The sequence below is a fragment of the Poeciliopsis prolifica genome, unplaced genomic scaffold (assembly GCF_027474105.1).
Source record: "Poeciliopsis prolifica strain line A6 unplaced genomic scaffold, Auburn_PproV2 SCAFFOLD010, whole genome shotgun sequence".
In the NCBI taxonomy this organism is placed as follows: Eukaryota; Metazoa; Chordata; class Actinopteri; order Cyprinodontiformes; family Poeciliidae; genus Poeciliopsis; species Poeciliopsis prolifica.
The window spans coordinates 9701541-9714981 of record NW_026562385.1 but is presented as its reverse complement, the minus strand read 5'-3'; the positions used below and the strand labels follow the sequence as shown (position 1 = coordinate 9714981).

Genomic DNA, 13441 nt, shown 5'->3' with positions numbered 1-13441 from the left:
TTAATAGCTAACATTCACAACCTCCCGAAGTCCCTTTTGATAGTGTACAGGAACTGCAGTGACATCATCAAACAGCACTTTTGACAAACTGAGTTAAGATTGCATTTGTTTATTTATTTATTTAGACTAAATTTACGTGAAAAGAAATATGAAAATATGATGAAACGAATCTCAGCAATGGGTGTGCCTTTGTGTTAATAACTAATAAAAAAAAAAACGGACAACAACGACTGTTTCATTTGGGCCGACCCACAACACCTACAGGTCACATGGTCATAGAGGATGACCTTCCAGCAAACAGACTACTGGTCAACTGGTTCAGTTTGCATTTAAATCTGCATCATATTTTTGCTAAAAAACAAAACAAAACAAAAAACTTTCAGGCAAACCAGAGTGCATCTCACAGAGATCGCCCCTTAAACAAATCTTATTGTCAAGAAAGAAGAAAAAAAATCTCCATGGGGATTTCTTCAAAAACTGAAAAAAATATAGCGCTTTTGTTTTTATATTTTTCTAACTTATTAATCATTCTAATATTTTATTAATAATAATTATAACTTATGGCCTAGTTTCCCAATGAATATTATTTGTGAGAGTTTAGTTTTCAGTGCTTTTCAGATCTTTTGTTTTCTTCTTTCTCCTTTTTAAAAGAAGGAATTTTCAATTCAACAATATTTTCATGAACGAGAAACAGGTTTTGATATTATTGTTTTTATTACACTTAGAATTGAAGTAATCCACGTAGATGCCTTTACAGTTTACTTTTATTGTATATATATAATGACAATGCATTTGTTAGTTGTTTTAATATGCTATTTATTGCAAAATCGTAAAATGCTTCTGTATTAAAAAGAAAAATCCATACTCCGGTCTCTTGCGACAAATGCAAAATTCACATCTTTTTTTTTTTTCAAAGCACCAGAAATGATGACAATTTCCACACAACTCTATAAGCTCATCAAAACAGAATCATTCCTCTATTCATCTACAAAATATCAGTTTGTTTACGCCTATGTGTGTCGCACTTTTTTTTATTTTTTCTTTTACATTTTTCTCCATGTCAGCCATAACTCCGCAAACACGCACCCAAAAGGACTCACAGCAAACCGAGGCCGAGCCGCTCCTCCTCAGCTCCATCCTGGACCAAAACTCCCGGAGCGGCGCTCCGACGGGGCCCCCGACTCACAGCACCGCGAGGCGGACTGTCCCAGCGCAGCTCCCCGGGCCAAGACGCCGTCCTCCCGGAGGGTCTGTCTCTCCGTGTCAGGGTTGAGTGGCAATGCGAGACAAGACATAAGCCTTTTTTTTTTTTTTTTTTTTTTTACAATTTTCACTACGTCTTTCTTTTTTTTTCACCCTTTGCATTACACAAAACTTCTTTTTGTTCATTTTGTCATCTTTTAACATGGGGAAGGGGGCGCGCGCTTTTGATCACATGATTATTATTCACCTGAGATGGAAACAAATACAAAGGAGGGGAGAAAGGAGGAATAAAAGAGGCACAGGATCGTCATTGTCGGGGCCTCTCTTATCAGAGTCAACATTCATTGCTAATGAAAAACGTGGTGAATTTTGGATTGGGGGCTGGACCGGTGTGTGTGTGTGTGTGTGTGTGTGTGTGTGTGTGTGTGTGTGTGTGTGTGTGTGTGTGTGTGTGTGTGTGTGTGTGTGTGTGTGTGTGTGTGTGTCGCATGGCAGAGATACAAGGGGTCATTGTAGCGGGGAACAGCGCTTGTGTTTGTGTCGGAGCGACCCATAATGTCCCCCGCAGTCTCTCCTTTCTGTTTATATACAAGTGATGCTTGATTTCAACGAGCGTTCATGTCTCCGTTTGTAAAAAGGTGCTGATCCAGTTAGAAAACACGATGAGCCTGGACACAGACACTCTGCCATGCTGTAATCAAAATAAATAGACGAAATAAAAAGGTAAAGTCCAGCCAGAATCTTCAGCAATGACCTGAAAGCAACTCTGTTAGCTACCCCTGCTAATGACACGCCGCTAGCTTTAGCGCTACTTAAAGGTGGAAAATCCACATTTAGTTGTAAAAAAAAATCTAATTAATTAAGTTTGAACAAACCTACCAAAGAAATACAAAAATATTTAAAACTCAAAAATATGTATTTGCCAGATAAGCAATAAATGATATTTGAAAAAAGGTGCTTTAGCCTAAAATAAAATCTCTCAACGGTAGCTGAAGAAGCTATTAACCAAACATTCTCAGTCAATATTCTGTCTGCCTCAGAAGGCAGAATTGTTCACCGAACAATAGATACATTTTTGAATTAATTTATTACAAAAAAAGTTACTTCAAACGTGACTGTTTTTTAAAAAAAGTTAATGTTTTAGTTAAGAAGCTCAGCTTGCTACCAAGCTTTAGTATTAGCGCCAGCATTAAAGTTTTTGGCACAAACTCGTCAAGTCAAGCCAAAATCAGTATATTTATTTCAATTTTATCTAATTTTATTAAAATACTTCATTTATGCCAAAGTGAAATTAAATGTAACAACTCATACCACCCATAGATCTTTAAAGAGACAAGCGCTAACATTTTATGCACTGTCACCACCTGTCTGGCAGCCATATTGGGAAGGGAACTTTTGACTGCTCAGCAAGTTCTGACGTTTTCTAGTCAGAGTTCAAGTTCTTTTCCGACTGGGAAGTAGGAAAATCCGACTTTTAAGTGCAAAAGTGGTGGCTCATTCACATTTTGGTTGCTGAAAATATTAGTCTGCAGCGCCATGAAAAGTTGTGGGCCAAATTTTGAAGCTGCTTTTTATAATAACAAATTGATAACTAGCATGTGTGATGTAGCAAGGTGTAAAAATCTTATTTTCCAACAAACTAAACTGAACATATAAGATAATAACTCTAGATAGATAGATAGATAGATAGATAGATAGATAGATAGATAGATAGATAGATAGATAGATAGATAGATAGATAGATAGATAGATAGATAGATAGATAGATAGATAGATAGATAGATAGATAGATAGATAGATAGATAGATAGATAGATAGATAGATAGATAGATAGATAGATAGATAGATAGATAGATAGATAGATAGATAGATAGATAGATAGATAGATAGATAGATAGATAGATAGATAGATAGATAGATAGATAGATATATAGATAGATAGATAGATAGATAGATAGATAGATAGATAGATAGATAGATAATAGATAGATCGATAGATAGTAGATAGATAGATATATAGATAGATAGATAATAGATAGATAGATAGATAGATAGATAGATAGATAGATAGATAGATAGATAGATAGATAGATAGATAGATAGATAGATAATAGATAGATAGATAGATAGATAGATAGATAGATAGATATAGATAGAGAGATAGATAGATAGATAGATAGATAGATAGATAGATAGATAGATAGATAGATAGATAGATAGATAGATAGATAGATAGATAGATAGATAGATAATAGATAGATAGATAGATAGATAGATAGATAGATAGATAGATAGATAGATAGATAGATAGATAGATAGATAGATAGATAGATAGATAGATAGATAGATAGATAGATAGATAGATAGATAGATAGATAGATAGAATTTGCATATATGCGCGCTGTGACTTTAAGACCCGTCCCCTGTATCTTTTTCTTTTTTTCCCCTCTCCAGTCCTCGCACAAGGGGCTCTTTAAGCCCTGGCACGGACACACAGAGCCAGCATTCATTCTCGGGCTGCGAGCGAGGGGGCTGGGGAGCGAGAGCGTCACTTTGGAGACTCGGCAACTCACGGATCCTCGTGCTAAACCGGCGACCTCCTTTTCTCATTCCCGAAGTAAGGCGCTTAGCGTTTCCCACTCTTTGCACTCTGGCTGCTGCGGCTCCGCGGTTTGATCGTTTCCTCCGCTGCACAATTAGAAATGTAATGTCATCGTTTTGATTGCTGATAAAGAGTTTGGTTTGTTTTATGTTTTTCGCTTCTTAACATTCTTTTTTCTTCTTTGCTCTGAATGGCTTTAAGCCCTGTTTCATTGTTATTAAGATTCCTGGAATCATCAGAGCGACAAGCGCTTCTGTTGCAGACGGATTTCTTGATTACAACGTCGACTGTTTATTTTATGTTTTTATTCATTTATACTTAAAAAAAACTATTTAAAAATGCGGCCTGGATTGGACTATTTTAGAACTTTGCGCACTTTTTAAAATCATATTTTGTTCCTTTATCGTGGTGTGTTGCAGCTTGGATGAACCTAACATAGAAAACAAAACAAAACAAAGTTTTGCAGCGAGCAAATTAAGGCCAACTTATTGGCCAGTCAGGCGGTGATAATGAGATCCCGTCGCCCAAATTCATTATGCCCAGTAAATGTGCTTAATAAAAACCAGCAGCAGATTCTGAAGTTTTCCTTTTTTTTTTCTTCTCCCGAACAAAATGTTGATAAATCTAACAGGAAAGTCGGACGTAAATAAGAGGCACAAACAAGCGAATACATGTGGCTTGGTACCTTTTGTGCACGGCTTTTACGCGCTGATCTCTCTTGGGACCCAATGACAGCCTGGTACCTGGGACTTGTAGTCCAGGTGGTGAGCGGGTTTCAGGACAGGTGGTGGAGCTTCGTTCACCTGGGTTCTGGAAACGAACACCGCCAACTTCCTTTAATTAAATGCCAGCTTCTGAAAGCTGTTTATCGAGAGACGCGGTTAATGCAGCCACTTAGGTTAACGAGGAGAGTCCATTTCACCGAGAAAATGACTGTAGACCTTGATCTAGTTTCACAAAAGCCCTGTCTGGTTTGCTAACCAGACAGGAAACTCACGCGCACAAAGTTTACGTTTCCAGTCTCTTCCGCTTGCTATAAATAATAATATTTAGCCACTTAATTGATTTAGTGTGACTTAATTAAAGGCGTGTCGCTTTGCAAAAATGCTTACATTATTTAAAAAAAAAAATTGAATCCACCTTAGAAACTTTTGAAAAATCTTTTAACTTTATGTTTTTTTTTGTGCTTTCAAATCAGCTCATTTTTAGTAAAAGCAGTGTCCATTGAAAATGCTTGAACAAAGACCATTTCTAATTGTAATAATTTCGTTTATTAATTTCACTCTTTTTTTCTGTGTGGTTGGCTAAAAGATTGAGAGGGGGGAAAAAAACAAAACAAAACAAAAAAACGAGAAATGAACGAATAAGCAAATAAGTCAAGGAATTGAATTCTAAATCCTTCTAAATCATCAAATTAATACATATATTTATTTATTTTCCATAAAGAACATCGTGTATGCTTTCTGGAAAGTTAAGCAAATTTAAAGGGGGCGTGGCATCCTCTAGGTGGCGCAACAGCTTGTTTGCGGCGTTGGCAGCAACATTTTATGTAGACTAACGTAGAAGATTGTTGTATAGAATGAAGATGGTTCTTTCAGTCATTTCGACTTGACTTTTGAAATGCATACAAGCAGCGGAGAAATGCCTAAAAACGTACACGAAGGCCTAATATTTTTGTTTTATAAAAAATTAAAAGTGGGAAGGGCAAGTTTTAATGAACCCTGTTATTTATTTATTTACTTATTTATTTGGTTATATTGCTGTGATTATTTTTGTTTTCTTAGGCCGGGCCCCCCCATCACATTTTTTGCGGAATTTTCTGGAGACGTCCATGCTCAAGTTACACAAACACCAGTGAAATAATAATAATGATAATAATAATAATAATAATAATAATAATAATATCAAAGAACTGTTTTTCCATATGTGGTGGGATTTTACACGAGAACCCATCAGGATTTGCTCAGCTGATGTCAAACTGCAAAACTTTTTCTGCTCCAGGTCCTCGCTGTTGGATTTCGACCGCAGGACGCGCGCGGGAGAGAGAGGACGGGAAGTCAGGAAGGAAGTGGGACTGGGTGAGCTTGGCACGGACCGCTGTCCATTAGCAGGTAAACTGGGGTCCAAGGTGCGCACTGAGCCGCCTATGATACCAACAACACGGATGGAAAGAACTTTGATGTGGAATCCTCACAGAGTTTTGCAACGCAGGCTCAGAGTAGAGACGGACTGGCAGTTTATATTATAACTTCAGGCCAAAGAGACAGAAGGCAGAGCTGTAGCTATAGGTGAGTCATTCCGAGGTGAATTAGGCAGAACAGGAACAGAGTTTGGAGAGAGAGAGTGTGTCTAAGAGAGAGAAATAGAGAAAGAGAAAGGGGGGGCAAAGAAGATGTCCAGAGAGGAGCAGAGCTTTTCAGAGGTGGAGCTCAGTCCCGGCATGTCGGACGACAGTCGCTCGCTGTCCCCGGGTCATTCCTCCAGCACGGCGGGTGGAGTCGACTCGCCCCTCTGCGGGCAGCAGCAGCCGCAGCTGGCGGCTCTGGACGACGCCTCGGCGGGCTGCTCCTCCTCCGCCAGGTCCGACGACGAGGACGAGCGCTTCCCCGCCGGCATCCGCGAGGCGGTGAGTCAGGTGCTCAACTGCTACGACTGGACCATCGTGCCGATGCCCGTGCGCGTGAGCGCCGGCAGCAAGAGCAAGTCGCACGTGAAGAGGCCGATGAACGCCTTCATGGTGTGGGCGCAGGCCGCGCGGAGGAAACTGGCCGACCAGCATCCCCACCTGCACAACGCGGAGCTCAGCAAGACCCTGGGGAAGCTGTGGAGGTGAGGGAATCTACAGGAGCTGCTACGTAGCTCCACAAAACAAAATAAAAAAATTGAACATTAAGTTAAAAAAGGTACGTGAAGCATTGAAACGGAAATGTGCATGAAGTATTTGCATTCGCCAGTTATCAGGAAAAGAGATTATCTACATGTTTTTTAACAACAGTGTTAGGTTGTTATAATGGAAGGCCACCTTGTGTTTTCTGTCTGTTCAACAATCTTTTGCTTTTAACTTTTTGCAAATACCGATTAATTTTCCTCTTGATACATAAAGACACCTGCTCTGCTTATTTTTGAAAAACGAAATAGTCCAACACTTTTTCTCTAGTGAGCTTGTTTTACCCCAAAGCATTACTAATGAACTTATGCTCTTCCTTTTGCATTTCATTGGCCTCGTTTGGTCACAGCTCACCAACTTACTTATACCATGACCACATGACCATGGCAAAACATTGTCGAGGGTTTTATTCTCTGTCAAAAGAGGGATTTATTCTCACCGCAAATACCACTGCGTGTTTATTTCAAAACTTTGAGCTGAAACCAAAAGTTATCCCCAGTTATCCAGTAGCTGGGAATGGCTTCCCGGATGCCCATCTTCACATGCAAACACCTAACTAAAGTTTCATTTGAACAGCTACGTGTGACAGCGATACTCAATTCAAGGCAGAAAGGTCGCCACAGTTAAAGGAATTAGACTCGATCGGCTCAAATATTAATCAGATAAAAGCTGACCCTGGGCTCAGTCAGGATGAGTTAATTGGTCCTGGAACACGATCAACAGGGAGGCGAAGGGAGGTCAGGGGTTTCTCATGCCAACCCCCTTCCAGTCGTAGTAATAGAAGCAGCTCAGTTCCGTGTTTGCAGACAGGATGCGACCTTGGCCTTTTTATTTCATTACTGTCCAGCAGTCAAAAGCCCCCTGGCAGGCAGATCAGTGGTGCACTTGGATTAAATTAAGCAATCTGGGGGAGGGGGGAAACCAAGACAGAACGACACTCGGCACAGTTTGTTAAAATGCAAAAACACGTTATCACACGTTTATCTGAAGTAGATCATATTTGAATTGACTATATACACTATGGTATATAGTAATTCTCAAAAGTGATTCTTCCCAATAAAGCGAAACAAAGTACAGCATAACTGTGTGTTTTATTTTTTTTTTATTTGAAGGCTCACCTTCCAGACAAACACTGACTCTAAATGCCCTGGCTTACAAAGTGATGGCTTAGATTATTACTGGACAATATGAAATTACAGTTTTATAACGATATTTTGACAATAAGAACTATTTATTACACCATTAGTACACAAGTGTGTGTCACAGCAATTACAGCCCCACAAATACAAGTACGAGTGATAAATCATATCATAAGAAACTTATCACAAAAAATGATAGAGTTATGTCTTTTCAAAGAGAGGTAGGAAGATATTTCAGTCTCTAGATGTGCAAAGCTGGTAAAGAAAAACTCCAAAAGACATTTGAATTAAATAAAACTATGGCAAATAGTTTAAATGAAGACCCATATCTGACTTTCCTAATTTATAGTGCTATGCAAAGCTTAATTCTCTAAGTGTATCCTATTTAGGATTGATGGCATCGCCTTTATCGTTGCAAACATCCCTTTAAATCTTTTCTTCTTGCCCAAGGCTTCTCAATGAGAGCGACAAGCGACCGTTCATCGAGGAGGCCGAGAGGCTGAGGAAGCAGCACAAGAAGGATTACCCGGACTACAAATACCAGCCGCGACGCCGCAAAAACGGAAAGCTTGGCTCCGGGTCAGGAAGCGAGGTCGAAGGCCATTTGGAGGGTGAGGTCAGCCACAGCCAGTCCCACTACAAGGGCCTCCACCTGGAAGTGGCCCACAGTGGGGGAGCCGAGTCCCCTCTGGCTGATGGGCAACACCCTCATTCTGCAGGTGGGCTGCAGGCTCCCTCCTGTTGATACCCCCAGACACCGTCTCTGTCACACTGTTAGAGTGTTTTCACACCTGATAGTCCGGTAGACTCGGCTCAATTGGGGAACAAAATTACAATATTTGCTACATTTTCACCTGGTGCGATTTGCTTTCACACCGCACTGTGTCGGAAGAAAACGAGCATTTTGAAAAACCTGTTCCCCTCCCCGCCTGTGGGTGCACTGCACCGAGAACCACTGGAGGAAACAGTATGAAAACCTCTGAAGAAGACCACTGAATACAACTTCCTGCTTTGTGAAATGTAAACAAAAATGGAGTAGCATTAGATTTTAGCGGTTGTAGAATTTCTCTTTTGACTTTTGTAACACAAACCATTTCACCCACTAGCAAATACCCTGCGTTATAATCTACTTCCTGCTTTTAGAGGTCCGATTGCATCCACCCATGCAATCGGACCAGAGTTCACTTTTTTGGACTTTATCAGAGTTCAACTGTGTATCCATCCATCCCCAAACGAACTGAACTTTCTAGGCAAATGAACTGGAGTCCAATAAAAACGGATTGAACAGGGATTGTGTGAATTCCCCCGTAGATTCAACTGCAAAAGAAGAAACAGTGTTTGGTAAATTAACTATAAATGGGGTAACAATCTTACTTTGTCTCTACAGGTCAGAGCCACAGTCCCCCCACACCTCCCACCACTCCCAAGACCGAACTTCAGTCTGGAAAGACAGGAGATGGTAAGAGGGAGGGAGCTGGGAATGGCGGCACGCGGGGCACGATGGGAGCAGAAGGCGTTCCTGGATCTGGCAAACCTCACATCGACTTTGGTAATGTGGACATCGGTGAGATAAGCCATGAGGTGATGGCCAACATGGAGCCGTTTGATGTCAATGAGTTTGACCAGTACCTTCCCCCCAATGGGCATCCAGGGGTTGGTGCAGCAGCAGGAGGAGCGGCAGCGGCCTCGCCGGCCTCTCCGTATGCCTACGGCATTTCGTCGGCTTTGGCTGCAGCCAGCGGTCACTCCGCAGCTTGGCTCTCTAAGCCGCAGCAGCCGCAGCAACATCACAGCTCCCCACTGGGCTCAGATCCATCCAAGGCGCAAATCAAGAGCGAGGCTGCAGGTTCCGGGTCTCACTTTGCAGAAGCAGCCTCAGCAGGCGCCCACGTCACCTACACGCCGCTCAGCCTTCCCCACTATAGCTCTGCTTTCCCCTCGTTGGCCTCAAGGGCTCAGTTTGCGGAATACGCCGACCACCAGCCTTCGGGGACATACTACGGCCACTCCGGCCAGGCTTCGGGGTTGTACTCTGCCTTCTCTTACATGGGGCCTTCGCAGAGGCCTCTTTACACCGCCATCACTGACCCAACCAGTGCGTCGCAGTCGCACAGCCCCACGCACTGGGAGCAGCCCGTCTACACGACATTGTCGCGGCCGTGACAGACGGCCAGAGCAGAACGCAGCGGTGCAGGTTCAGCCCCAGTGTCAGACCAAAGCGGGAGAGGCGGCTCTGTTTGCTACGTCAGAGGTAGAAGTGCTCTTGTCTGGGGGGAGTGGGCCGGCAATGGGGGAGTCGGCTGCAGACCCAGAGGGGCAAACACCTTCTGATCTCAGCCAGGTGGAGCGCATGCTGTCACAGCATGCGACTGAGTACCGAGTGTGGAGCTTTTAATCGAGTTTAAGTCGCCGCCAGTACTCGGTGTAGGAGTCTGGGACTGTAATATCTTGGTAATGCAAAGAATAACATCCACCCAATACGACTGCAGCAGAGTTTCTGACACTTCAAAAACTGAAACTAAGCATGGGCATCGTGTTCCCGTTAGTGTGGAGACTTCACGGGAATCACAGCTGGCACATTGTCTTTTGCAAGTCTCTCCCACAATAGTAAGGTCTTGATCAGGGTTTGGATGGTGTGACTAATTGCAAGCCAAATTCTTCCTGTTGTGAAACGCATCAAATGCCACACAGACCGAGAGCCAACTCCTTCGTCGGCTTTCCACTCTAACTCAGGATTGACCTTTAATTCTACAAAAACCAAGAAAGCAGGATTTTACTCAGCTTAGACATTAAGATATGTTAATCTGAAGTCTCTTTGTAAACAAAACGAGCAGTTAGACAAAGTGCGTTGTATATCGACACAAAGCCAACTTTACAACTTCACGCCATCATCGAGAAAGACGACGCAGTGCATGTGAAGCTACAAATGCACCTGTCATTTATTTATGTAAACTTCATGTAGGCTGACCAAAGTTTTATGACCAAAACTTTTGATGTTTTCTAAAGAAGAAACTGAATTTTTCAAGACGTTTCTCCCAACGTGACACCCAAAACTACCTGCGTTGGCCTTTCTTGTCTGTTATACTGTATCATTTCACTTGTATGTGTCAAAATGAACTTTTGCCTCGTTATTTGCCCATCAGCACTAATTTCGGCGATGAATTATTTCTCAGCATGTCGAACTATTTTTGTTGGTGGAGGAAGTGGGCCGTCGAGAACACATTTCTAGCTCTAACAGTTTGCTGTAATCACACTGTTGAATTTACGTTTGCCATGATGACTAACTACACTGGAAGCCTTCACTGGCGTCTCTGCTTTTTGCTTCTGCGTTATTATTCATTGTTTATGTAAAAGCTCAGTATTCAGTGTTTGACAGGCCAACGCTAAGAAGCAGCTGCCACCTGTGTTGTAATGCCGTCTGATATTAACTCAAAATGAAAAGTGTGTCGTCCTTAATAATTCATGCTAATCATTAGTACAGAGGGTAACACCTTCTAGACTAGTTCACGTTTTTTAAATTATGACCTTTATATCTTTTTTATTTCATGCCTAATCTTTCTCTTTATTACGAATGTTTCTTTTTTGTAATTCTGACATATCTGCATTTCTGAGGACCTAATTAACCCTAAACACAGGTCAAATAATAATAATAATGATAAAAAATAATTTGCCATGTCTGGTTTGTATCACCATTGGACAGCACAGCCAAGCTGTTTATTTTCATTCTCTATCTAAGCCGTTTGTGCTTATTTGAACATTTACCTTCGCAACAAGAGGCTGGGGTGTTTTCTGAGTGCTGCACTTCTTATTTATGTGTGTTTCGTATTATTTTTGCACTGCTTTTTCTCTTTGTCATGACCCACATTACTGATGCGGTTTGTGTTTTATGTTTTTTTTTAGAAGCAGATTGTGGCTCAGCTACATAAAAACAGGAACTAAAAGCCTTAATGTGAAAATGTGATGTGCGCCTTTACTTTCTATTGGAATAAAGCTATTTGTCTGCTTGAACATAACACTGCCTCTTTAACTTTATTTCTGTAAGTAGATAAAACACCAAGGCCTTGAGAGGAGCTACCGGCTGGGAACTGTGACGTGGGCCGCGACTTATTTAGATGAGTTACGACGATGTCTTCTTTCACGTCACACTCTCTTGTGATACTCTATATATGAAATATGATTTAAAAATAAATTTTGTTTCTTTATTTAATGCTTTGAAATCAGGCCTCTGTCACTTAAAAAAAACTCCTGCTCTTTCTGAAACCAAGAAGAAATACAATACAATTAATAGTTGCATTGCATTTCCACAACAGAATGACACTAAAAGTAACAATAATGTATCTTAGATTTATTTTTCTAATTTATTTTTCCCACAACTATCAACTTTTCATAGCAGAAAATGCATCAATTTATGCAAAAGTTTTGTTATTCTGCATTTTAACACCCATGAATAGAAATACGTCATGTTTGAAATCCTATAGCTGATATTTACCAAAAACATGAATTGTCTTTTAAGGGAAAAAAAAAGTCATGAAATATTAACTGTTTCTAGTTTAGTTATATTTAGCTGAACTGAGGGATAATATTGCTCCTTGGATTGTAAATGTTGCACATCCTCTTCTGATGAGTCAGTAAAGCCACCTGAGCTGTGAATCGCTGCAGTTCTTCCAAAGTCAACATGGGACTTTCGGCTATTTCTCTGCTTATTGCCCTCCCTAACTTGAAACTGCTGTGATAAAAGAAGGATATTAGCCCCACAATTTTCTCCAAGTTGACTCACGTGGAGCATAAATGAAGTCAAGACCCTAATTGCAATTATTGTCATTTTATCAGGTTTTTTAACATTTTTTATTGTTGAAGATATAAAAGCTGGCGATAAATATTGAGCAGAAGCAACCAGTTTACTCCAGCTGATAAACAGGTCCGCTAACTGTGCCGACGAGACTCCCTGCTCTTCACCACGCACATGCAAAGCAGCCACACAGTCCCTGTATTGTTTTTGCTGCTCAGATGGAAACATGCAAGCTGGGGAGTCGGGGGGGAGAGGAGAGAGGAGGTTTTAGAGTTTGCAAGCAACAGGATTACCAGCTTTGTTGTGGAAAAGACTATTTGTGACTCTGGGGGAAAAGATCGAGGAATCGTCCGCTTGGCGTGTGTGTGCAGTGGCATCTGGAGTGGCGTGAAAACTGTTTGTCCCATCACAAAATGTCTGCTGTTTTCGCATTGTGGTCACGTTTAGCATCAGACAGGAGTTTACTTTCTCACTTACTTCTGCTTACAGGTTTTCGGGGCTTTGTAACAGCCAATATAAAACACTACTTATTTTTTTATTTGTGCCCGTTGTAAATAGTGTGGAGGTTTGATCGGGTCTCCATTTGGAAAACCCAAGTTTAGGATTCAGAGGCCTTATGATGCGCTCGTCTCATGAGAGGGAAGCCCATGTGATGCTCACCCTACCAACCACTCTGAGGTCATCAGGCCACCTAAAAGCCAGCAAACAAAATGATGCCGTAGCCGAATATTCATGTTTTGTCCATTGGTTTTCTCAGTTGTGGTTGCTATGGTCTCTCTGTTTGGTTTGTTCCGGATCAGTCACATTTCCTCTTGTTCACT

General features: G+C 41.3%; 1 protein-coding gene across 2 annotated transcripts; it reads left to right on the top strand.

The window, feature by feature from the left end:
* Window positions 1-1339: 1339 nt before the first annotated feature.
* Window positions 1340-11844, top strand: sox10 (SRY-box transcription factor 10). Of its 2 annotated transcripts, none has more exons than XM_055036161.1 (5): window positions 1340-1926; window positions 3658-3820; window positions 5807-6634; window positions 8282-8442; window positions 9219-11844. In XM_055036161.1, exons 3-5 carry the CDS (start codon window positions 6198-6200, stop codon window positions 9992-9994), a joined length of 1374 nt encoding a protein of 457 aa, XP_054892136.1. In that variant the 5' UTR covers window positions 1340-1926; window positions 3658-3820; window positions 5807-6197; the 3' UTR covers window positions 9995-11844. The 2 variants fall into 2 exon arrangements, with proteins under 2 accessions (XP_054892136.1, XP_054892135.1); XM_055036160.1 differs by having other exon boundaries at window positions 8282-8550.
* The last annotated feature ends 1597 nt before the right edge of the window (window positions 11845-13441 follow it).

Coding starts and splice junctions, on each gene's coding strand:
- sox10 (XM_055036160.1), top strand. CDS start 6,198: ATGTCCAGAGAGGAGCAGAGCTTTTCAGAGGTGGAGCTCAGTCCCGGC. Junction 6,635..8,281: donor ACCCTGGGGAAGCTGTGGAG/GTGAGGGAATCT, acceptor TTCTTGCCCAAG/GCTTCTCAATGAGAGCGACA. Junction 8,551..9,218: donor GCAACACCCTCATTCTGCAG/GTGGGCTGCAGG, acceptor TTGTCTCTACAG/GTCAGAGCCACAGTCCCCCC.